The sequence below is a fragment of the Petaurus breviceps genome, unplaced genomic scaffold, assembly GCF_028583685.1.
Source record: "Petaurus breviceps papuanus isolate PSGF00001 unplaced genomic scaffold, PetGlider_PUasm1.0 126, whole genome shotgun sequence".
Lineage (NCBI taxonomy): Eukaryota > Metazoa > Chordata > Mammalia > Diprotodontia > Petauridae > Petaurus > Petaurus breviceps.
The window spans coordinates 8,881,965-8,906,899 of record NW_027185655.1 but is presented as its reverse complement, the minus strand read 5'-3'; the positions used below and the strand labels follow the sequence as shown (position 1 = coordinate 8,906,899).

Here is a 24,935-nt window from a genome sequence, read left to right as displayed (position 1 = left end):
CAGTAGAAAGGATTCTGAATTGGAGCTGAGTGGATCTGGATTTGAATCCTAAATTTGCATATATTACTTGTATCACCTCAGGCAAGTTACTTGATCATTTGGTAGTATCCATTTCCTCATCTGTAAAATAAGGCAGTGGAGTAGACAGCCTTCCTCCAAGGACCCTTCTAGGTCAAGATCTCTGATCTCTGAAGGAGCACTGTTTGCAAGCTGCTGATCAATGGCACGAGGAGGCATGCTAGTAAACGTCAATATCAGCTTACATTAACACAATAATGTTAACATTAATATTAACACATATAAGTATGTGTTATGACATTATAACGTAGTAGCATAACAATATACTACATTACATTATGATAACATATTGTGTTATTTTATTTATATCATATTATTAATTATCACTACATTAATAACAATAATGAAAACATCTTTAACTGTTCATAAACTAATCATTCACCCTCTTCCTCAGGCATGTTGCAAGATGAGGAAGACGGCAGTCACAACTTTGCAGCAAGAACTGTCTAATCAGAATGTTGTTTAGTAAGAATATTCTAGGGGGTGCAGTGGCCAGAGCACCTGCCCTGGAGTCAGGAAGACCAGGGTTCAAGTCCAGCCTCAGATACATATTAGCTGTGTGACCCTGAGCAAGTCACTTAACCCTGATTGCCTCAAAAAAGAAAAAAAAAACTTGTAAAAAAGGAATAAGAATCCTTATGGTGAGAGAGAAAAGTGAAGAGAGTTGAGTGAATGAGCTGTTGAATTTTACCGGAATAGAGTTCATCTAAGATCAAAGTCCTCCCTTTTCCCTCAACGCAGAAGTTTGAAGAAAAAGGATAATTATCTAGTTCATCCCCTTCACTTTATACATAAAGAAACTGAGTCCCCAAGAGGTTCAGTGGCTTCCCCAATTCACAGAGCTGAGCTGATCCTATGGGTCTGAGCCAAGGTTCGATGGATCCAAATCCAGGGTTACTACCTGCCAGTCCCTGGAAGTCAGAATGCTCGCTTCTCAACTCTGCTTTGGGTGGATGGGAAAGTTGTGCACTGGAAGGGGAAGCCGGGGCAGAAAAAAAACTTCGAGGTTTTTGCTCTTGTTTTGTGCCACACTGGGTGATTAAATTCATCTTTTGGCTTAACAATACTCCTGGGGGAAATGGCCAGGGGTGTGCTGACTACGTGTCTGTCTACAGATGTCCCTGTGTTGAGTGGATGAGAATTAAGTAGGCTGTGCTTTGAGTAATAAGCTCTCTGTCCCTACTCTATAGAGATCTTTGCTCTAATATCAAGCTCTCACACAAGATGAAGCTATAAGAAATAAACAGTTAGGGTTCTACCAGCTTGAGCCCATGTGGTAATGGAGCTGAGCTTCAGTTTTAAATTTTACTAAAGGTGAGTCAAACTCTGCTAAGAGTTAAGAGCTGCATTAATTCTTTCAGGCCAACAGAAGATCCTTTGATTCAGTGCACTGGGGAAATCTGAGGAGCCCTATTTTGATATCCAGGCCTTTTCTGGGTCAGCTCACAGATAAGACGCCATCTTGGCATGCTGATCAGAGTGTTATCACTCTCCCGTTGTATCCCAAATGTCTTCACTAAAGTCACTGGATCTGGACCTGAAGGGAATCTGAGAGGCCATCTGGTCCATCCCCCTTGTTTTCAAAGATGAGCAACTGAATGCCCAGAAAACTTAGGGGTCTTGCTTTAGGTCACACAGAGGTGTGGTAGAACCAAGATTAGAACCCAGGCCCTCAGCGTCCAGATCTGTATTCTTTCCACCAGCAAGGAAATGCCCCTGGTTTTTTTTAAGACCATCCCAACAAATCACAAATTCTGGCAGGTCTTACCAAAAGGAAGAGATTTCAGATTCAAGAATGGGCCTGGTCATGATTCTCTCTTCATAAGGCAAGTGGTTAATTTTTTTCAGCTACAGTCACAGCAATCCATGAAAACCATGCATTATAAAAGGGTGGCTTTCTGTAGTAGCATACCATGCAGCCTCCCAAATGAGTGAATATAGTGTATGATCTTATCAGATAGGAAACCATAAAAGAAAATCTAGTTTTCTCTAAACCTTGAATTAATGCAAACATAACACACACACAAACATATGTATATATGTGTATCTGTGGGCATATATAAGTATATGCCCACAGATACACATATAAATGTATATAATATATACACATACACACACACAAACTCTTTAAAGAATTTTTTTAAACCCTGCTGCTCCTTTCAAATATCTGATTTTAATTCTCCTAATTGCCCAAATTTCCCCATGTATTCCTTATATCTTCCTCCTCAGCTTTATCAGAGACAGAATCAGATGGCTCCATACAAGTAAAACAATGCTTTTACAAAGCTGGGCTTTAAAAGGTAACCCAACAATAAAAATTGCATGATAAAACTTGGAGGGAGTTTCCAGGGAATTTTCCCTAGACACCTAAAAGCCCTAATCAGCTGCTTGTAGATAAAGTGTCCAAAGTGCCCTGAGGACACAGCTGTGAACAACTATCTTGGGACCTAGAAAGACTGCAACTTTGTGCCTGCTGAGTACCTTGCTGTCCAGTTTCTTCATGGTCACGAGGTCGAGGGACTTCAGAGAATGTCCAGTGGGGGCGATGAAGTAAAGGCAAGCGTGGATCCGCGTGTCGTGGTAATTGAACAGAGAACGTTTGATTTTCAATTCCTCTTGCAGGTAAGCTTCAAATTGGGCATCAATATATTCTACTATTGGTTTATAGCTATAACATAATAATAACAATAATAATAATAATACAAAATTCTTACATTTCTACAGAACTTTAAAACCATATTTTTACTTCAAACCAGCTTATTTACTTTAACTGGAACCCATCTTTATGCTACTCACCTGATAAGAATCTTATCTTTTTTTTATCTCAACTACATGAAAGAATGTGAAAGCCAAATGTACCTATTTTCTGGGGCCCTTACGCTTTCTTACCCAATCCTGAATAAATCTGGCCTGATGAAGAGAATTAAACTAATCCCACCACACTGCCTTGGTACTTCTGGGAGGCTGGCTTCCCTTGCCACATACTACACTTTCACACTCTAGCCCCACCTCTATCATCTGATATAGGTTCAGAGAAGGAAAATGGGCTTTAATATTAGTCCAAGAAAAAGCAAAATTTGTTCCTTCCCTCCTCCCTGAGCATCATGTAATGTATGCCAAGTCCTCCGCTGTCATTTTACTATCCATTGGGGAGCGTTAGTGCCATATACTACAAACTGTCAAAAAATAACAACCACAATTATGACGATGGTGTAACAACCAGAAATAATACTACAAATATTGAATGGCCCAGATTCCCTCCAGGGCCAGAGGTGGTCCTTACAGTTAAGGCTGTAGGAATGTACATAAACTCTTTTAAGGATAACCACCCAAGAAAACACCTTAACAAATGCAGCCGCGGTTATTTGCACTTGCTTGCCAAATGAGAGGAGCTCTGTTTCCCTAAACACTTAATTCCCTGTCACATTAGTAAACATTCTAAGTGCTATGGAGCCAAAATCTGGTGTGCATCAACAATGGGGGGGGGGGGGGGGGGGGACCCTATAGATTCTAAGCGAAGACAGAGTGCTGTAGAAGGAAGCTATAGATATAAACCAGGAGGAAAAAAAACCCGACCAAACTCAAGTCCAAATGCTGCTTGATGTCATTTTTATGTCTCATAAATATGTCATATTTATATCTCAATATTTATTACCATTCACAGGTTCGATCAATGCATACTACACATATAAACAAAACGATGTCTCAGTAATTGCACCGAATCAAAAAATGTCATTGTTGGAAGGGACCTCAGCACAGCTCTTGCAAGCCACAGCTGAACAGGAATCATCCACATTCCCTCTCCCCAGTATCAGCAATTCTCCCAACAAGTGGTCAGTCAGATGCTTCCAGAAGTCCTGCAGCACAAACCTCCTACTTCTGGTTAGGGAGGTGGTGGCCGCCAGGGACAGAATAAGCCATATGTTGTTAAATATGGCCAATGGCATTAATTTGTTTAGCTTAACGCTTTGTTACAAAAGAGGGTTCCACTGCAGGGCCTCTAAGGTGCTGGGGGAGGTCAATTGTAAGTGAGAGTGAAGTAAAAATGACATCATTAAACTTGTAAAGACTTCCAGAGAGACAGAACCCACTAATAATGATGTTAACTAGCTTTCATGTAACACTAAGGTTTGTAAAGCACTTTTCAAATATTATTTTAGCTTTACAACAATCCTTGGGGTGGGTGCTGTCATTATCCATCCCCACTTTACAGATGAGTGAATTAAGGCAGAGGTTAAGTTACTTTCCCTGGGCCACATAACTAGTGTCTGAAGCTGGATTTAGACGCAGGCCTTTCTGCCTCCTGGCCCAAAGGCAGTCCCTTACACAAATGATTCATTCTAATTGAGTCAAAATCTTAGTTACATTAAGTTCCAGTCTACTTCTTTGCAATGTCCACCCACTAATCTTACTTCTGCTCTTTGGTGCCAACCAGCATAAGCCTGTTCCCTTTTCTATATGTGCTGCAAAATATTCCGTGACAAAGGACAAAATTCTCATAGCCTGCCAATCTTAAAGTCAGAGTGAAAATATCAAAACCTTTCAAAAGGATCCATTTCATCCAAGAGGGATGGCTTCATACTGCGAGAAGAGCATCTTCCTGAGGAAGAGACCTTGGTGTGAGTCTGGGCTCTTGCCATTTTATTACTATGTGATCTTGAAGGAAAGGACCAGATGATACTTTCCAGCTCTAGCATTCTGGGTAATAACTCTAACCTGCAACTAGGCCCAAGTTCTTGTTCTTGAGAATGGCACAAACCATTCCACTGATACACCAAACTCTTCCACAGTGCAGTGAAGTCTAATGGATCACACAGTCCTTCAACATACTCTTTCAAAGAGTGCTACACCTCCAGCAGCTGGCTCAGTAATACTCGATACCCACCCAAAGATTCTGGTCCAAAGAGCACGGGGATCATGAATTCCCAGAATTAATAATAAAAAAAAAGGTGATTTGGGACAGTTGCTTTCAAATACATTATTGCATATACAGGAAACTTCAAGGAACCTACTGGAATGTTTTTCTTTTATTAAAGAGCCACACATTGCCAGGGCTCAGTCCCCTGGAGTCTTTCATGATTTCTCGAGCCCTTACTAGAGTTTCAGTCTGATTCCTGGTTCTCTGCATCACCAGTCATAAAGAAAGCAATTTAATAAAGACTTTGATCTTTGCTGGTTATTCCTGCCAAAAAAAAATCTCCTTCTTATGTTAAATGTGGCCCATTCAAAATTCTTTGTATTAACAATAATATATAACATATATACATATATAACATATAAAATATAACATATATATAACAATAAAGAGGACAGATAGGGAACCTCAATCAAATCATTTAATCTAAAGCTATTTCTGTATCCTCTCCCCCTATTAATTGCCTCCATTTTAAAGTGTAAGCATGTCTTCTTTCTCCTGAATTTACATTTCTCACCTATATCCCAGCCCGAGAAGAAGTAATAAACTGGGTTTATTGTTTTCAGGAATGGCACAAACCATCAAAGGTGACTTTTCCCCACCTCCTTCTTCCTTTCCAAGGAGAACTGACACTTAAAACAGATAAGATAAAGCAGTATGTAGAAGTTGTCTGCAAAATATCCTACTTGATCATCCAGGCACTCACCCTCTACTTTGGACACTATCACATCCTTGCCATCTTCTCTGTCTTAAAACTTCTTAAAACTCCTCTTAGAAAGAGGTAATTTCACTTTACCTTGGTTTCTTCCCCTAGAAATTAGGTAGGACCTTGGAACAGTTAAAACCTTCATCAGTACTTAAAGAAGCTCTTTCATAGTGAGAAAAAACTGGAAAGTAAGGGGGTGCCCACCAATTGGGAAATGGCAGAAGAAATTATGGTATGTGGATTAGTACAATCTCACTGTGCTATAAAAAAGACTGAAAGGGATTGTTTCAGAATTATTTGGAAAGACTTGTATGAACTGATGCAAAATGAGGTGTGTAGAACCAGGAGAAGAATTTATACAAACCACAACAATGTAAAAGCAAACTTAAAAAAAAAAAAACTAAGGGGCAGCTAGGTGGCACAGTGAATAGAGCATGGGCCCTGGAGTCAGGAGGACCTGAGTTCAAATTTGGCCACAGACACTTAACACTTACTAGCTGTGTAACCTTGGGCAAGTCACTTAACCCCAATAACCCTGCCTTCCCCCTCCAAAAAAGCAAAAACAATAACAACAAAAAAACTTTACCCATGTCACCAGACTTTGGGTTGTTTCTCCCCAATAGGGAGATGCTAGGTAGCACAGTACATAAAGTGTGGTACTAGAGAGTCAGAAAGGGCTGAGTTCAAATCCTGTCTCAGACAGGATAGCTGTGTGAGTCTGGATAGTCATTTAACTGCTCTCAGACTCATTTTCCTCATCTATAAAAATGAGAATGCTAATAGCTCCTACCTCCCAGAGTTGTTGTGAGGACCAAATGAGACGTTTGCAAAGCATCTTGAAAACTTTAAAGAATTATTACTGAGAGTTTTATTCACTGAAAAAAATATACTAAAACAAAAAACCTAATTGGTCTGTTTCCCCACAACTGACACACTACTCAGGGCTGCACAGTATCTTTAAATATTGTTCAGTTGTGTCCAGCTCTTTGTGAACCCACGGCCTGTAGCATGCCAGGCCCTTCTCTCCTCCAGTATCTCTTGAATTCTGTCCAAGTTCATGCTCATTGCTTCCATGACACTATATCTATCTCATCCTCATCCTGCATATCTGAAATTGTTGTTATCTCTCCCAGCAACCTTAACTCCAGCTTTTGAGTTCTCTAGCCTGGCATTTTGCATAATGTAAAAATATAACATCGGGGGCGGCCAGGTGGCTCAGCGAGTAAGAGCACCGGCTCCAGTGTCGGGATGACCTGGATCAAATCCGGGCTCAGACACTCAGCACCACACCCAGAAATAACTGGCTGTGTAACCTTGAGCAAGTTACTTAACCCCAATTGCTTTAAAAAAAAAATATAACATCTGCATATAAGTTAAATAAAATGACAATATACAGCCTTATACTCCTTCTCCAATCTTAAACCAATCGGTTATTCCATGTTCAGTTTTTACTGTTGCTTCTTGGCCTACATACGACAGATAAGACGACCATCTCTTTGAAGACTTGCCACATTTTTCTGTGATCCACACAAAGACTTTAGTGTAGTCACTAAAGCAGAAGCGGATGCTCTTCTAAAACTCCCTTGCTTTCTGCATAATGCAGCAAATGTTGGCAATTTGGTCTCTAGTTCCTCTGCCTCTTCAAAAACCAGCCTCCTGTTCTGGCAGTTCTCGGTTCACATATTGCTGAAGCTTAGCTTGTAGAATCTTAAGAATAACTTTGCTGGCATGTGAGATGAGTGCAACTGTTTGGTAATTTGAACAATCTTTGCATTGCCCTTCTTTAGGATTGGGACATAAGCTGATCTTTTCCAATCCAGTGACCACTGTAGTGTTTTCCAAATTTGCTGCCATATTGAGTGCAGCATTTAAACAGCATTAAGTTTTAGAGTTTTAAATAGTTTAGCTGGAATTCTATCACCCACACTAGCCTTATTGTTAGCAATGCTTCCCGAGGCTCACTTGACTTCATTCTCCAAGATGTCATGGTTATCGCTGATACTCAGATGTTTCTTGTATAGTCCTTCTGGGTACTCTTGCCATGTCTTCTTAATCTCTTCTGCTTTTATTAAGTCCCTACCATTTTTTTTGTCTCTTATCATGCCCATTTTTGCATGTAACTTTCTCAGATGCACCTACAGCTGAGCTTCCTTTCAGTTTTGGCCCTGCCATTTCATTAGTACTGTAACTACTTGCAATTGTTCTCCCTCTTCCCCAGTGGCATAATGAATACCTTCTAACCTGAGGTTAGAATCTTCAGACATCATATCTTTTATCTTCTTAGTTCTGTCCATGGGGTCATGATGAGTTGGACACAACTAAGTGACTGAACAACAAAACTCCAAAATACTATTTGTTAGAATATCCCGAGAATTTGGGTTGGTTGTCAATGAGAAAAAAGCTATTTGAGGTGTAGAGAAGGAGATTATAGAATCTGTCAAAAAAATTTAAGTATAAAAAACTAAATTGAGAAATATTTGATATCTGGGCTACGATCACACTTCCTGTTATGGATCTCCTTAGAAACAATGCATTATTTGATCCCAGTGAGTCAGATATTCTCTTAAATATTTCTTGAGCCAGGAATGTGGTCATCTGCTCTGACCAGCTCACCAGTCATGGGAGAAAGCTTTCAGATGAGGAGCTGAATTTCCCTTGGGTAGCATTTCATTACTAGGGCTATGGTACTGAAACAATTCCAGATTACATTCTACTTCAGAGACAAACTCTGCTAAAGTCTCCTCTCCTGTTTATAGGAAGGGGACATGGAAGGCGTGCTGTGTTTGGGGGCACAAGACTTGGGTGGAACTGAGGGCCCTGCTATCTACTGCCTGTGTCAGTGTGGCTACATCCCTTGACCCAGATCTGTACTTCATCTTCTCATGTAAAGTGAAGAGGTTGTTCTAAGCTTCCTTCCAACCATAGATCTATGCTCCTGTGAAAGTTTTTCGCAGTTACTTCTTAGCAATATGGCTGGGAAAAGAAAACAACCCATTGAATGGAAGAGAGAGACAAATTTGTATTTACTTGGGAGACAGCAAAATGATTTTGCCAGACCAAGCAACAATCTGCTCCTCTCCCCTATACATTGTTTTCCCTTTTATTTTGTAACTTTGGGTATAGAACAGGCCTATAGAACCAGCCTGTTCTTCTGGCAGTTCTCGGTTCACATATTCCTGAAGCTTAGCTTGTAGAATCTTAAGAATAACTTTGCTGGCATGTGAGATGAGTGCAACTGTTTGGTAATTTGAACAATCTTTGCATTGCCCATCTTTAGGATTGGGACATAAACTGATCTTTTCCAATCCAGTGACCACTGTGCCAAACTGCCCTTACTGATTCCAGCCAACCATGCGACCTAGTACCTGGGATACTTTGGTGATGTTGAAATCCCCAGATGCTTAGATCTGGCATGACATAGCAACTGAGTGGACTTGGGATCTTGAAATGGTGAGGCAATCCCCCTATACTGGGTCACTGAGAAGAGCTTATCCTTAAGGATCTACTCAGCAGACCCTTACAAAGGGAGTTACTCTACTCTGGGGGCTTTCTTCTTCCTTGTGCTCATAGCCTGGGATGGAGCACACTTCTGCCCCAACAAAAATGGTTGTGTATGGCAGCTAAAGCACATATCTTGTCATGTGAGCTGAGTGAGCCTGAGTCTGGGTTTTGGGCTGCTTCTTCTGTGTGACCCAGGTGACCAAATGCCAATCTTGAGATAATTGCCAACAAGAAGTAAAAGTAAAGCCAAGGTGTTTAATCCATCTTTTGTATGTAAAGAAGAAATACCTGCCCCATCCTGATTTACATTATACAATATGTACCTTTCTATTCCCCACCTTTGAAAGAGACCCGAGATATGAGCCAAAACGTAAGCTTTGAGCAATTTCCCCCAAGGTGCTGGGTTGGGGAGTCAAGGAGGTAAGGGATATCTGAAAAGAAGGCTGACCTTCTAGGAAGACAAGTCCCCTCAACGCTGAGCTCAGTCAGGATCATGCGTGTGGTTCCAGAGCAGAGGGACCCCTGAGTAGATAAGGGAGAGGGGCATGTACCCCAACCCCTAGTGTCTAGGAGTGATCATCCTAGACTTTAGTAGTCACAACACTATTTGTGGCCTGCAGTCAACTATATGTGAGTCTTCTTTCCATTGGGTCTAGTACGGAATGCCTATCACTGATGAGCAGAGTTCAGTCTCACTATAATAAAAATATGCACACCTGGTCAATTCCGGTCCCACATAAAACAGTTCTTATTATTAACTGGCAAGTTCTCCTGTTAACACAGAACTTCATAGTGCTTATTGAAAAGCTCTTATTAAAAAAAAAAAGAGTGGGACTCCTGGGGATGGGACACAAGCGCATATTCGAAAATGAATGAAACATAAAAGCAAAAGACATAATTTTTTAAATATAAAGGAAAAAAAAAAGCTCTTGAAGTGCCCTTGGCTCTGCAGATAATAAAGAAATGGTATTTAGCAGAACAATTCCTTATTAACCCAATTGTGAAGGCTGCGGTATATTTGGGAGGGGAAAGGGGAGGAGGTTCAGAAGACTTTTAAGCAACAGCAACCAAAACAAAAATGGCTTGATCTGTGTGCAGTCTTCTGAAAATGAAGAAATCCTCGCACTAATTTTTCACTTGGCATACAAGACTCTATTGATAAAAATGATTGTGTGGGAATGCACAGTCACAGTTTAAGAGCTGAAATATATATGGAATGATCCATCCTAGTGACCTTGAAAGAGTTAATCTAGCTCCCTAAGGCCAGGAAGTTGCTTATACTCCTGGAATGACTTAGGAAAGAGGCCAGAATCAACAATGCTGGACCCAACAGACAGCATGAATGTCAACATGGTCCATACCTTTAATCGGAGAATTCAGCAGCTCTTGAGGCAGCCTGTTATAGGAGGAGGAATTCCAGTCTTGGAATTGGAATAAGAACCCTTTATCCTAAACTATCAAAGATGGAAGTGAAGCTTTTACTCCCTTTGTGAATGAAGAAGTAAAAACAAACACCCTAACAGACATTAAAATAGCTTTCAGAGGTTTGTGAAGCATTTCTCATACAGTGACTTTTTCTTTTTCAAAGAACTTTGTTAGATGTTTGTGGCTGACAAGAGTAGAACATCCTGTGTGGGGGCTGCTTCCTGTCCATCTCCTACACTCCACAGCTGGCCAGCCACATACATCCAAAGGTATCTCATCTTCCAGTCACTACTATGAATGATAAATGTTCAGTATGAATCCAATTAGTCAAGCACTTTTTTCTTGAGTGTCATTTGAAGTGAATGAAGAGACCCAGTTAATACTGAATGGTGTCCCCTTTCTTTTCAGGAGAACTTGAAACCGCCCTACTTCCTTTTGGCTTTTCTATACTTAAAAGTGACAGCTCATACAGTAGCTATGTAAGAAAACCTGCCTTAGAGGGAGCTCATACAGTCATTTAAGATACTCAATGAATGTTCCTGGATAAAAGGAGTGGCTTAAAAGTATAGTCCATTACCATTGTAGACACATACAATTTAAAGCCAGAAGAGGTCTTAGAGATCACCTAATTCCAAGAAAATATACAACAAAAAGTCAGAAGAGATGGGTCATATTCCTGGCCCTAATGCCTACCAGTTGTGTGATATTGGCTGACAAGTACCTGACCTCACTCTTCATCTTTTTTTTTTTTTAAAGCAATTGGGGTTACGTAAGGTTACACGACCAGTTATTTCTGGGTGTGGTGCTGGATGTCTGAGCCCGGGATTCGATCTCCAGGTCATCCCGACACTGGAGCCGGTGCTCTTACTCGCTGTGCTACCTGGCTGCCCCACTCTTCATCTTTCAAATAAAAAGACTAGACTTGATCATATCTAAGATTCCTTCCAGACCTAATAGTTTGATTCCAGGATTTTACATAACGGCTGGAGGTTGTCCAAAGTTATACAGCGTTAGCCTTTAACTTTTATTTCAAAGAGACTTTTATACCCAAAGTCATTATGCCAATCAACTTTAGACTAAATGCTTCATTTCCTATAATACAGAACAGCTGAGTTTTGTTTTGATTCTTAACCTGGTTTCCTAATAAGAAGACAAAGTCACATGGTGACTTGGTGAGGCATGCAAAGTCGCTAAAAACACTGATCTGAACTCAAAAGTTAATTCTGGTTTCTTAAAAGTCAGGTTTCATTGCTTGATTGTCACATCTTCTCTAATGAGATAACTGATAAGAATGTGATTCTAAAAAGAAATTCTTCCAAGAACCTGCTTTAGGGAGGAGGGAAAATTAAGGTGAGATGCACAACTCACATTTCCATATAAATAAGTGCTCCTATCCTTAAAATAGTTTACTTTTCAGAAAGTAGGTTAATCATGACTAGCTCCACATATATTTTTAAAGACTCTTTTTTGCTTACTAGCATTCAGATTGTTAATGATGACATCAGAGAAAATCCTGCTGCAGCTGTCACCTCCCTGTGTGCAGGTGACCCTGAAGAGCTGAGCTCTGTACTACAAGGGAAAAGCTTCAGGATGGATCCTGGGAACATCTGCTCTCCGTCACCAGTCAGGATGGAGAGATTCATCACCAGCTTGGCTGGGATCCAAACAGTGGAGCTTATAATGTGTCCTAGAGACAAGAAGGCAGCAGTGGTGATTCTATGGGAAATCAGGCAGCAATCATTAAGCACTTACAGTGTGCCAGGCCCTGTGCCAAGTCCTTGGCTCAAGGAGTTCAACTCATGAAATAATTTGCTCCACAAACTTTTTCTTTACAAATATCAAAAAGGTAAATCCCAATCCAACACATACAGTCCTGAGTTTAGGTTTCACTATTCACTCATTGTTTAGCTTCATCATAGACCCAGACTGCAGTTCCCACTAAAAAAATAAGGAGAAGAGACCAAAGAGCAATACAAAAAATCATGAGGACCAACAAACATCTTATGCCAGAGTTATCTGGATCCAGAGCTGTAGACAATGCATTCAAGAGGTCTGTTATGCAACTGCCTTCACAGTGGGAATACCAGGGGTTGCATACCAACAGTGCTGGCATTTGGAAGCCAGTCAGTTCAGTTACAACTCTCCTGGGGTCCCCTCTTTCATACTGTGAAAGCTTATGAAACAGCTCAGAGATAATGTAGTTCAAAACCCAATTTTACAGCTAAGAAAAGATGAAGCGACTTGAACAAATCACTGGGCACTTGCTACTGAGTGGTAGAAAGACAAAATATAGCCACACAGTACTCTTATGGAAAGACAATCACACAGCATGGCTTATAAAATCCCTTCAGGGGCCCAAGTACCACATAGTACCAAGTACTAGAACCTGAGACTAAGCTACCAGACCATCCCACCCACGTCCACCTCTATAAACCCTAGACCACTCTGAAAAGGTTTGGAATTACCTGTCATCTTTGTTTATCTGGTCTCCAAATCCTACAGTATCAACGATGGTCAGTTTCAGACGTACATTGCTCTCCTGAAGCTCATAACTCCTGGCTTTTAACCGGACTCCTGGCTCATTGTGAGTAGCTGGGTCACTTTCAAACTTGGTGTTGAATAAAGTATCCATTAATGTTGACTTACCAATGCCCGTCTCACCTGCACACAAAAACAAAATGGAATCATGGAGGCTTTGTATTTGCCCTAGTCTACTAGATTCTTCTGCAGGCACTCACATGACTTTCAGATGAGTGACTGACTTTAGGGTCTTAAACGGTAAAGATGACTTGGTCTTTGGACAGTATGGACTTGACAACTTTACCACATTCTTGATCATAGGATTCCATTATTTAGAGCTGGAAGGCGAAGCTTAGTGAAGTAAGGCTAAAGCCTCCATTTTATGGATAAGGAAACTCAAGCTTAGGTAGGTTCTATGTCAGGGCCACACTGCCCTCCATTTCTTCTGACTCCAAACTTCACCTCCTTCCTCCATGCACTGCCGTACAACACCATGTTTCTGTCACTTTTTAAGAAGTATAGGGGCCATCCTATTATATTCAAATACAAATTTTCTGACACCATCTAGTGTTGTAAAGTGGAATGACTACAAAACTACAAAATGTGTGCAGTTCTTTAAAGGTGAAGATCAATTCAATTCAAAAAGCAAGTGTTTAAAAGCACTTACTAAAGAAATTGCTGTCCTACACCAGGGGTCCCCTATACCATTTGTACAGTCCAGTGATCTAAAAATGACTTTCACATTTTAAAATACAATAAAATCTTAAAAGTTGGGGGTGGAACCAAGATAGCAGAGTATAGGCCGTAACCCAAATAAATTGTCCCAACAACTTTAAAATAACTTCTCAAATCAAATTCTGGCAGAGCAGAGCTAACAAAAGGTCAGAGTGAAACATTTTTCAGCCCAAGAAAGTTGAGGAGGTTGATAGAAGGGGTCTGTGACAGCCTGCCCAGAGCACACTAACAGCGCCAGCAGGAGGCCTTGGAGGCAGCCATGAAAGAAGTGACGGCAGCAGCAGCAGCAGCAGCAGCTTCAATAACTCTTAGTCCAGAGATGGTGTGTGTGGGGGGGGAGGAGTCAAATAACTGGTCAGAAAGAGATTAGAAGGGACCTTTTGCTGGCACTGGATGAAATGGTTCTGATTGGCAAATTTACTGCCTGCACACAGCTATGGGTCATGGTTCCAGGGATGACAGGAGCTATCAAGGCAACTGCAGGGAAGTAAGGTCCTTTCTGTGTGAAGACCAGAGTGCTGACCAAGAGAGCAGTGACCACACTTCTCTCTGGATCACACCACCTTGGAGGCACCAAAAACTTGCAGACCTCCAGATCTAGCTATGAAAATAGCAGCACAGAAAATGCTTGAAGCTTGGAACAGTGCCTCCCCACCCTCAGGTGAGCAGAGGCCAACTTTAACATAAAGTTCAAAGTCAAGGAAAAAATGAGCAAACAACAACCAAAAAAGAACTTGACCACAAAAAGTTACTACAAGGCAGGGAAAATTAAAACATAAACTCAGAAAGAAGACAATGTGAAAATGGCTATAAACAAACCTCAAAGAAAAATGCCAATTGGACCCACGTCCAATAAGAATTCCTAGAAAAGTTTGGAAGAGGTAAGAGCAGGTAGGTAGAGGGTGCTGGGCCTATGGTCAAGAAGACCTAAGTTGAAATCCAACCTCAGACACTTTGCTAACTGTGTGACCCTAGGTAAGTCACTTAACCCTGTTTGCCTCAGATTCTTTATCTGTAAAATGATCTGGAGAAGGAATGGCATACCACTCTAGTATCTTTGCCAAAAAGACCCCAAAAGAGGTTACAAAAAAAAAAAGTCAGAAAAAAGAAAATGACTAGCAACAACAAAGACTGGTAGAGGAAAAACTGGGAAAATAAATGAGAATGATGCAAAAAAAATTGTGAAAAGAGAATTAACAGACTGGCAAAAGAGCCACCCCCCCCCCACTAAATACTGAAGAAAATAACAGCTTAAAAAACAAAATTGGCCTAATAGAAAAAGATACTCAAAAATCTACTGAAGAGAAGAACTCTTTAACAAGCAGAATTGGTCAAATCGATGAGGTACAAAAATTCACTGAAGAAAAGAATTCCTTAAAAATTGTAAAAAACAGTAACAGCACCAGCAGCTTCGATAGCTCTTAGTCTAGAGATGGTAAGGGGCAGCTAGGTGGAGCAGTGAATAAAGCACCAGCCCTGGAGTCAGCAGGACCTGAGTTCAAATCTGACCTCAGACACTTAACACTTACTAGCTGTGTGACCTTGGGCAAGTCACTTAACCCCAATTGCCCTGCCTTCCCCCCTGCAAAAAAAAAAAAAAGAAAGAAAACCTCAATAAAACAAAGGCAAAAGAATAAAAAAGATAGAAAATGTGAAATATATTAGAAAAATAACTGACATAGAAAATAGATAAAGGAGAAATAATTTTAATTTAAAAATTATTAAATTACCTGAAAGTCATGATTTTTGAAAAGAGCCTAGACATAACATTTCAAGAAATTAGAAAGGAAAACTGCCTGGTATCTTAGGTCCAGAGGGTAAAATAGAAATTGAAAGAATTCACCAATCACCTCCTGAAAGAGATCCCAAAATGAAAACTCCCAGGAATGTTATAGCCAAATTCAAGAGCTCCCAGGTCAGAGAGAAAATACTGCAAGCAGCCAGAAAGAAACAATTCAAATATCATGGAATATCACAGTCAGGATCACACAAGATTTAGCAGCTTCCACATTAAAGGAATGGAGGACTTAGACTATGATATTCCAGAAGGCAAAATAGCTAGTATTACAATCAAGAATCACCTACCCAGTGAAAATGATGATAATCCTCCTGGGGGAAAAATAGATATTTAACGAAATGAGGCATTCGAGCATTCCTGATGAAAAGACCAGAGTTGAATTCAAACAAGAGACTTGATAAAGTTAAACTGTTTATATTCTTATATGGGCAGATGTTATATGTAACTATTAAGAACTTTCTCATTATTGGGACAGTTTATCTACATAGACAGAGGGCATGAGTGTTGGATGGAACATTGGTTGGAACCAATTGTTGGATGATCTCCTCTCTTCTCCCCAAGTGAAGAAGTGAGAAAGAGGGGTTGAACTATGAGAAGGAGGAACGGAGAGGTAGGATGTGGAAAAATTTCTCACATAAAAGAAGCATGCAAGGAAGAGCTTTTATAGTGGAGGGGGGACAGGGCAGGGGAATGGCAGGCAATGCTTGAAGCTCACTCTGGAATTGGTTCAAACAAAATGGGCTACAGAAACCTATCTATCTTACCCAATAAGGAAATAGGAAGAGGAAGGGTTGAGAGATATTGGAAGTAGGGGCTGATAAAAGGGAGAAGATCATAAAAGGAAGGGTAGATTAAGGGTGACAGGCTTTTGAAGAGGGTCAGGATGAAAAGAGAGAAGGATAAAGAGAACAAAATAGGATGAAGGGAAATACACAGTTAGCATAGCTGTGAATGGGATAAGCTCACCTATAAAATGGAAATAGCGAGCAGAATACATTAGGAATCTGAATCCAACAATATGTTGTTTACAAGAGATACACTTGAAATAGTAAGATACACACAAGAGTTAAAGGACTAGAACAGAATCTGCTAGGCTTTAGCTTAAGAAAAAAAGGCAGGGGGAAGCAATCAATCTCAGATAAAGCAAAAGCAAAAATAGATCTAATTAAAATAATTAAAAGGGATAACCAAGGAAACTATACTTTACTAAAAGGTACCATAGACAATGAAGTGAAAGCAAAAATTTTTACAGCAAGTTTCTCTGACAAAGGTCTCATTTCTCAAATATATAAGAAACTAGGTCAAATTTATAAAAATAAGATGCATTCCCCAATTGATAAATGGTCAAAGGATATGAACAGGTCAGTTGCAAAAGAAGAAAATAAAATCCATCTACAATGACATGAAAAAAATGTCCTAAATCACTACTGCTCTGAGGTACTTCCTCACACCTATCAGAAATGACAAATGCTGGAGGGGATGAGGAAAAATAGGTAGGTACACTAATAAGCTGTTAGTGAAACTGCGAATTGGTCCAACCATTCTGGAGAACAGTTTGGAATTATGCCCTTTGACACAACAACACCACTACTAAGTCTGTACCCCAAAGTAGTGACAAAAGAAAAAGGACCTATAAGTAATATATATATAATATATATATATATGTGTGTGTGTGTGTGTGTATAATTGTATGTATATAATTATATATGGTATATATAATATTTAATTATATATAGGTTCTTATATATAAGGACCTATAAGTAATATATTATATCATTATATTTATATTTATATATATATATATTACTTATAGGTCCTTTCTCTTTTGTCACTACTTTTTTTGTGTGTGTTTGTAGCAGTTCTTTTGGTGATGGCAAAGAATTGGAAACTGAGAGGATGCTCATTAATTAGGGAATGGCTGAACAAGTTGTTGCATTTGATTATGATGAGTATTATTGTGCAACAAGAAATATGAGGGAGCTGGTTTCAGGGAAAAAAACAAAAAAAACACAGAAGACCTATATGAACTGATGCAAAGTGAAGTGAGGAGAACTGGGAGGGAGAGCATCACATACAGTATTGGCAATGTTATAATCATGATCAATTGTGAAAGATTTGACTACTCTGATCAAAACCATGATCCAAGCAATTTGAAATGACTAATGATGAAAAAATGCTATCCACCTCCAGAAAGAGAACCGATCCACTCAGAGTGCAAATTAAAGTGTAATTTTCTCACTTTACTTTTTTTTTATGTGTGATATGGTTAATGTGGAAATGTCTAGCATGATTCCACATGGATAATTGATATCATTTGGCTTCTCTGAGGTAGGGAAACAGTGGGAGAAAGGGAGATAATTTGGAACTCAATTTAAAAGGAAAAAATGTTAAATATATCTATAATTTTAAAACAAGTAAACATCATTCTCAGCTTGAGGTCTGACTGCACCTTACTTTCCCCAGCAGGACATATTTTGCCTACCCTTGTTACATGATGGGGATGCAAAGACAAATGGAAAGTAGACCTGCCTTCAAGAAACTTACACTGTGTCGGACCTAGTACTTTACCATCAGCAGAGTAAATACTCTGAGTTACCCCCCCCCCCACCTTTTGCCCAATCTCCTCACAATCAAAAGGGTGTATCTGTATAAGTTTGTTGCGACTGCTGCTGCTGGTAGAAGTAGCAGTAATAATAACAAGAATAGCTAGAATTTCTGTAGCACGTTGAGGTTTGTGAAGTGCTTTACAAATGTTATCTTACTTCCTCACAAAAACCCTGGCAGATATTATCCTGCCAATTTTATACATAAGGAAACTGAGACAGGTTAAGTGACTTGTTCTGGGTCACACAGGAAGTATCAAAGGCTGGATTTGAATTCAGGTCTTCTAAACTCTAGGCCCTGTGCTTGGGGTACTTAGGGTGCCGAATACAGTAATGAAGGAGAACAGATGTTTCTTTCTCAATGTTTAGCACAATCCAAGGCATACAGTAAGCACATAATACATGTTTGTTGCCTTGCCTCACTCAGCTTCATTGTTGAGTCATCTGGCCTCTGTAGGAGGAGCTTGAACCTACAACCTTTGCTTCATTAATTGAGTAACTGAATACAATCTAATGTAACAGGAAATTCTTAAGAATTTCCTATGAGCAAGCAGGTTGGAATGGATGGCCCAGTGGAGAGAGAGCTAGCCTTGGTGCCAGCAAGAACTGAAAATCCCATCTCTGACACAAACTGGCTGTTTTTACTTAACTTCTCAAGGCTCTAGGCATATTTCCAGGACTACAAATTGCAAAGAAGGTTCCAACTTAAAACAGGGAGTTTCCTCGTGTGCAAGTTCCATGGCTTATAACAATATAATCCAGGGTCTGATCCTTAACCCCATGTCACCTATTTGCAAAGCACAGTTAATGGTTATGTAGTGTCTTGCTTCAACTCAAAGAACCAAATGGCTGTGGATTCTAGGCAACACATGAAGAAAATGGAGAAATCTTCAAAAAGTATCCCAGAGATTTCTGGAGGCTCTTACTCTTCCACAAGGACAAGGCCACTGGCAGGTAAGAAAAAATGTCAGGCAGTTCAATTAGGAAACAAAAATCCTAAATGTGTTAATAATAAAATGAACCCTGAAAACTGCCTAAACAGACTGTTCTTTTGAGGCAAACAAAGCCAGTGTAGCTCTTTAGGAAATCCTGGTGGGAATAAATAAGTGGAATGATTTTTTTAAGAGGATAGCAAAATGATATCAGATTGGTTTATTTAAGGAAGAATTTCACTCAATGAAACCCCCCCCAAACGATCACGATGCCCATGCTACTTGTTTTCCAATTTAAATAACCTAAAGTGAAATGGAAAGTAGCAGATCTATTTCTAATTAGATGCTTGACATCATCTGCCAATAAAACTTGATTAGAACACATCCACTCATAAGGAGAATCTATTCAAGTAGACGCAACCCTAGGCTGTGAGGCCAATGGATCTGGCTATTCCTTCCAGTGATTTGGATCACATGAACACAACCTAGCCATAGCGATGTGATCTTTGTCCATGTGTCCTTGCATGCTCTCCAGAGGAGATACAGAGAGAAGCTTAACATGCTGGGGACCTCCGGTTCTACTGAAAGCACCAGGATACCCATAGTGCACCTGGGATGTATCTTGGTTGCTCCCCAACTTTTGCCGTGTGATAAGCCCATCATCTCTTCCATTGTGCTTTTTTCCCCAAAGGAAACAGTAGCACGTGCTGCTGCTACAGCCCTATGATCTTCCCTTCCCCTCAACCCATGTACCCCAAACACATAGCTCAAGACAGGCAGAAACAAACCATCAAGGAGGGAGACTCCAAAGTGTCAACACATCTGCCTAACATGACTGACTTAGCCCAGTGGCCTTCATCTTTGTCTAAGAAGGCTGAGGACAGAATTCATTCTCTCATTTCATGGGAGTCATCACTTTTTAAGTCAGTGAGTGACCTATGTTGGAAATATTTGAGTCAAAGAATATCATATTTTTAAAAGGTAAGATAACATTTTTTTAAATGTGGAGAATATAGAGGCATAACCATTTGCATTAAAATGTAAGTGGAGAACGATTAACAATCTGGGCATTCATTGATTGCGATGCATAAGTAAATCAGTGGGTGGGAAAAACCACTTGGGTTAAGTTTCCCTCTAAATTTCTAAGCTATTTGCACTCCATTTCCATCATCTGCATCATTAAATTAAACATGCCATCACAATTAGGATTTGTTATCAGTATAGAATAGCAGTTTTTATAAAAACAATCTAACTTTCCAGACATTTAGTCAAGGAAAGTTCTCTCCATACCCTAACAAGCTTTGCACATTTTTGGACCTCAAAGAGCAAAAAACAAATAAAAAGTTTTCTGCCTAATCAAGAAGACTTCCAAGGTATAAATTCTATTTCAAATAACCACAAATAATAAAAACAGAATTTCGTAGAATTCAGAAAGTAATTGCTTAATATTTTATAGTTATAGTTGAATAGCACAGATGTGAAAGGTATCTGTAATATATATGTACTATGTATATTCGGCAGCTGGTGGTGGGGGCAGCAGATAAAGTGCGTTATGACCCTGGGCAAGCCACTCAACCTCTGCCTCAATTTACTCAGCCGTTTTAAAATGGAGATAATAATAGCACCTACCCATAGAGATGTATTGAGGATCAGACAAAATAATATTTGTAAAAGTGCCTAGCATAGGACGTTGCACATAGGAAGCTACAAAAATGTTTATTCCCTTTCCTAGTCAAGTGGTCATTACTTATCCAATGCAAACATTGCTGATTAAACTTTGGGATATTAGCAAATGGAGATACAGGAGAACAGCTGGACAGCAGGATCCACATTTCCCACTTCCTATCATAAAAGGAACTATACTAGAAAAGTCACACTGGAAACAACCTGGTTCTTTTCCAGGGGCCTTTAGATTCTAAGAAGAAAAAGTAAGCCTCTTGATATTATTAATGAACTGGTATCCAAATTCACCCGCAGTTCTGCTAAAACACAGGTGGTATTTGGATGGAACTCAACTAATAAAACTACCTTCTTGGAAAGTCTGAAATTCCCCAATTACACAAACCCACATGGTTTCCTGAATAAACAAAGCCCTCTCTTCACTTTTTCAATGTCCCACTTGTCTACATCTTCTCCTAACCCCACAGAGACCACCAACATGTTTTATGGTTGAAATATGAAAACAATTTTAGGAATTCTGATAAAGGCAGATGTTTCTATTTTCAAAAACTCCTTTCTTTCTCTTGGGTTAAGTTGGAGGATGGCAATGGCTAATGACATTTTTTTAAAGGCACAGAAGGGAGTTCAGACAAAGAGGATAGTTTTGAAAGTAATGTGGAAAATTTACTACATACTTTAAAAAAAAGCAGTATGAAATAGAGATTCATGGTTTCATACAGAATCCATTTTTTGTGTGTATGTTCTATTGGAAGAGTATGGAAACATACTTTTTTGGTGCTTAAATTCAGAATAAATATCTTTTTAAGAAAAGACTTAATTGGACCAAACATATCTTGTTGTGACCTCAGGAAAAAAGTCAGTGCACAAGGAATCAGAGCCCAAGGAATCAGGAATCATTCTTGAGACCAGTGCCCCCCACTAAAGGCAGATTCAGAGGCCAGGAAGCTGTGCCCAGATGAATCAATGCTGGACCTTTGCTGAATATCATTTTCATACCATGACTAAGTAAATTTCCTTTCAATGTTTTAGATGGACCTGGAGTGTCTCAGATTGGCCTGAGGCAGGTCTGGCCTCCTCCATTACCTGTTTCAAATATTTGTATTAGAACTAGTCAAGAGAAATCCACTCTCCTTACAATGGCTTTTGGCATTCTGAAGGCAGGTTAGTTTATTTTAAATTTAAGTCTTTTGTTAAATAGAAATTTTGTTATAATCCTTCTTTATAACTTGATTAATGTCTAATGTGAAAGTATTTGCAGATCTTATACTTGATTGCATGCTGCCATGGGGGCAGGGGGAAGAGGGAGGAGAGGGGGAGAAAATTTGAAACTCAAGGGATTGTGGAACTGAATCTTGTAAACTAGAAGTAAACAAACAAATTAATAAAGACAAAAAAACTTTAAAAAAAAAAGAAATTTTGTTATAAAAGAATGGCCTATAATCCTCTAAGAATATTTCAAATGGTGCTCACTTTGGCAGCTCATATACTAAAATTGGAATGATACAGAGATTAGCATGGCCCCTATGCAAGTTTGACATGCAAATTCATGAAGCGTTCCATATTATTTAATTTTCCCTAAGTAAAAAACTGTATCAGTGTTCCAGTAAGGGCAAAATGAAGATTCTACTTCTCCCTTATAGGTCCAACGCAGGGATCTCATCTACTGCCATGCTCCATTTCAGCTGAAACCTTGCTGAAGGCCCTTTCTTTACTTTCCACCCACCGACAAATCCAAGAAACTGAGTTGTTCTTCTGTGAAAATGGGAGGTTAGGAGAATTCTTCCCATTTTACCTATATTCTTATTTTTGCCTATATTGTCCCCTTTTGAGGACAATGTCAAACCTTTAGGCCTCTAAAGATGGAGAGACATGAGAAAGCAGACCTGATAAATATGTCAGAAGAAGTACCTCTTAGCTCACTGTGCAGTCTGACAGGCATCTCGTAAAACAAAAGCTGGACAGTCTCTTAAATTCTGCTTTTACAATGATGAGTTGGCCTTATCCTGCAATATTTTTTGTGGATTTCTCTTATCTTTAGAAATTTTAGCTGGTAAACATTTGAACCCTGTTTACTCTAAGGCTCCTAAGTAGCTAGGTGGTAAGGTAGATAGAGTGCTGGTACTAGAATCAGGAAGACCTGAGTTCAAATCTGGTCTCAGACCCTTAGTATCTGTGTGATTTTGGGCCAGTCACCTAACTTCTGTCAGTTTGCTTCCCCAACTGTAAAATGGTGACAATAGTAGAGCACAGACCCTGGAGTCAGGAGGACTTGAGTTCAAATTCGGCCTCAGATACTTAACATTTACTAGCTGTGTGACCTTGGGCAAGTCACTTAACCTCAATTGCCCTGCCTTTCCCCCTCCAAAAAGCAAAAAAAAAAAATTTACATTTAAAAAATGGGGACAATAACAGCACTTACCTCCTGGGGTTGTTGTGAAGATCAAATGAGATTATTTATAAAGTGCCTGGCACATAGTAAGTGCCATATCAATGCTAGCTATTGTTATTAGAATTGAATTGTCAAAGAAATTAATTTATAATTATAGTTTCCTATTAGAACTATAAGAAGTGGAGAGAGTATACAGGCCAAGGACTGCTTCTCTCTTCTGTTTATTTCCAAGTTCTTGTAACTCAATCAAACTCATTTACCTATTTTACAAAACTGCTGTTAAGTTGATAACCTTACTAAAGTACCGAACTATACATTTTCTATTTTATCTCAATCCTTTACTTTTCCTGGTGCTCAGCACTGATTCTCTGTATAGAAAAAGAAACATTTAAATTACAACAGGTTATTGTTTCATTTAATTCTTAAAAAAAAGAGAAGTATTTTAAATGCTTAAACCCAATAGCTATCAGTTCTATAACCTAACTCCCATAAGTCCTACCAGTCAACATTATTACCATCCAACAAGCCTGTCTGTACCAAAGTTAGGGGACACCTTGTTTTAAACTTAAGTCCTTTGTTATACAGAACTTTTGTTATAAAAGAATGACTGTAACAAGGCTGGTTCTTAAATAACAGAGGATATATAGGGAATGCTCTATGCTTTCTCATTTTGTGAGAACTTGCAATACATGGCTTGTATCTTATTCCTCTAAGAAGCTGATGAAACACTGGAGAAGGACTTTAATGAAGACCCAACTGGCCCTGTTCATTGCTCAATAGATGGTCTCACTTACCAACACAGAGGATGTTAAAGCAGAACCCTTGGGATGTGGACTTGTTGACCAGTTGGTCAGGAAGACTGTCAAATCCAACATGCCCAGAAAGAGATAAGTTTCGAAGGTCTTCATTCTGAAACGCAAAAAGGAAATATGTAATAAATATCCATATACATTCATAAGGAAAAAAAAGTAATTCTTTCCATATCCTTCTCTTTTTAATTCATGGGGAAAAAAACAGAAAAGAAAAAAGAAAAGAAATTCCTAGTGCTATGTTGTAGACAAAGAGCCAATAGCCCTCTAGGAAGCAGGAAGTAAAGACTGCCTTATAAACTAGGAAAATACAATGTAGTAGTGTTCCAAATACAAGGCCCAGAAAGCCTAGAATTATCACCAGACATGTTCTTTGGAATTTTATGGGATCTTAGAACAACATTATAATGATCAGTATCAATGGCAATATCCCTCCCTGAACCATCCAAACCTGGACCTTCCTTGCTGGACCTGGGATGGTCATCCCCACCACTAGAACCAGTTCCTCAAGTTAAAAAAACACTGATTGTTTTTCTAAAGAAGAAACTCACTCCTTGTCAGGACTGATTGATAGCTACTAGCCCTTCTAATTGTGGAGATTCCAAATACCCACTGAAGCAGCATGAGCAGCTGCACAGAAGATATGATTGATGCCAAATCCACAGAGCCTTGTTCATGACCCTTTACTTGCACTAGAGACTTGCCACAGCCCTGTTCTCAAAAGCAGCGGCCTTCAAACTTCTTCAACCTAGCAACCTTAAAAAAAAAATTCCATTGGTAATGCAGACATAGGGGTATGCAGGTGGGATGATACTAACAATTCTTATCAATAACAGTAATAACT

At 39.4% G+C, this 24,935-nt stretch overlaps 1 protein-coding gene and 1 non-coding gene across 7 annotated transcripts in view; one reads left to right on the top strand and one right to left on the bottom strand.

Annotated features, from left to right (window-relative positions):
• SEPTIN11 (septin 11) overlaps positions 1-24,935 on the bottom strand; it is a 126,692-nt gene that overhangs the window by 21,827 nt on the left and 79,930 nt on the right. For all 6 annotated transcript variants that reach the window (XM_069092694.1, XM_069092703.1, XM_069092711.1 and 3 more), the window contains exons 2-4: positions 24,077-24,191; positions 13,091-13,286; positions 2,560-2,746 (exon numbers count right to left, since the gene is read on the bottom strand). In XM_069092694.1, coding sequence (XP_068948795.1) covers positions 2,560-2,746; positions 13,091-13,286; positions 24,077-24,191 — 498 coding nt within the window. The remainder of the gene's footprint in view (positions 1-2,559; positions 2,747-13,090; positions 13,287-24,076; positions 24,192-24,935) is intronic.
• LOC138171225 (U6 spliceosomal RNA) lies at positions 22,356-22,459 on the top strand. The gene has a single exon (XR_011170828.1). It is a non-coding gene; the product is annotated as a U6 spliceosomal RNA (small nuclear RNA).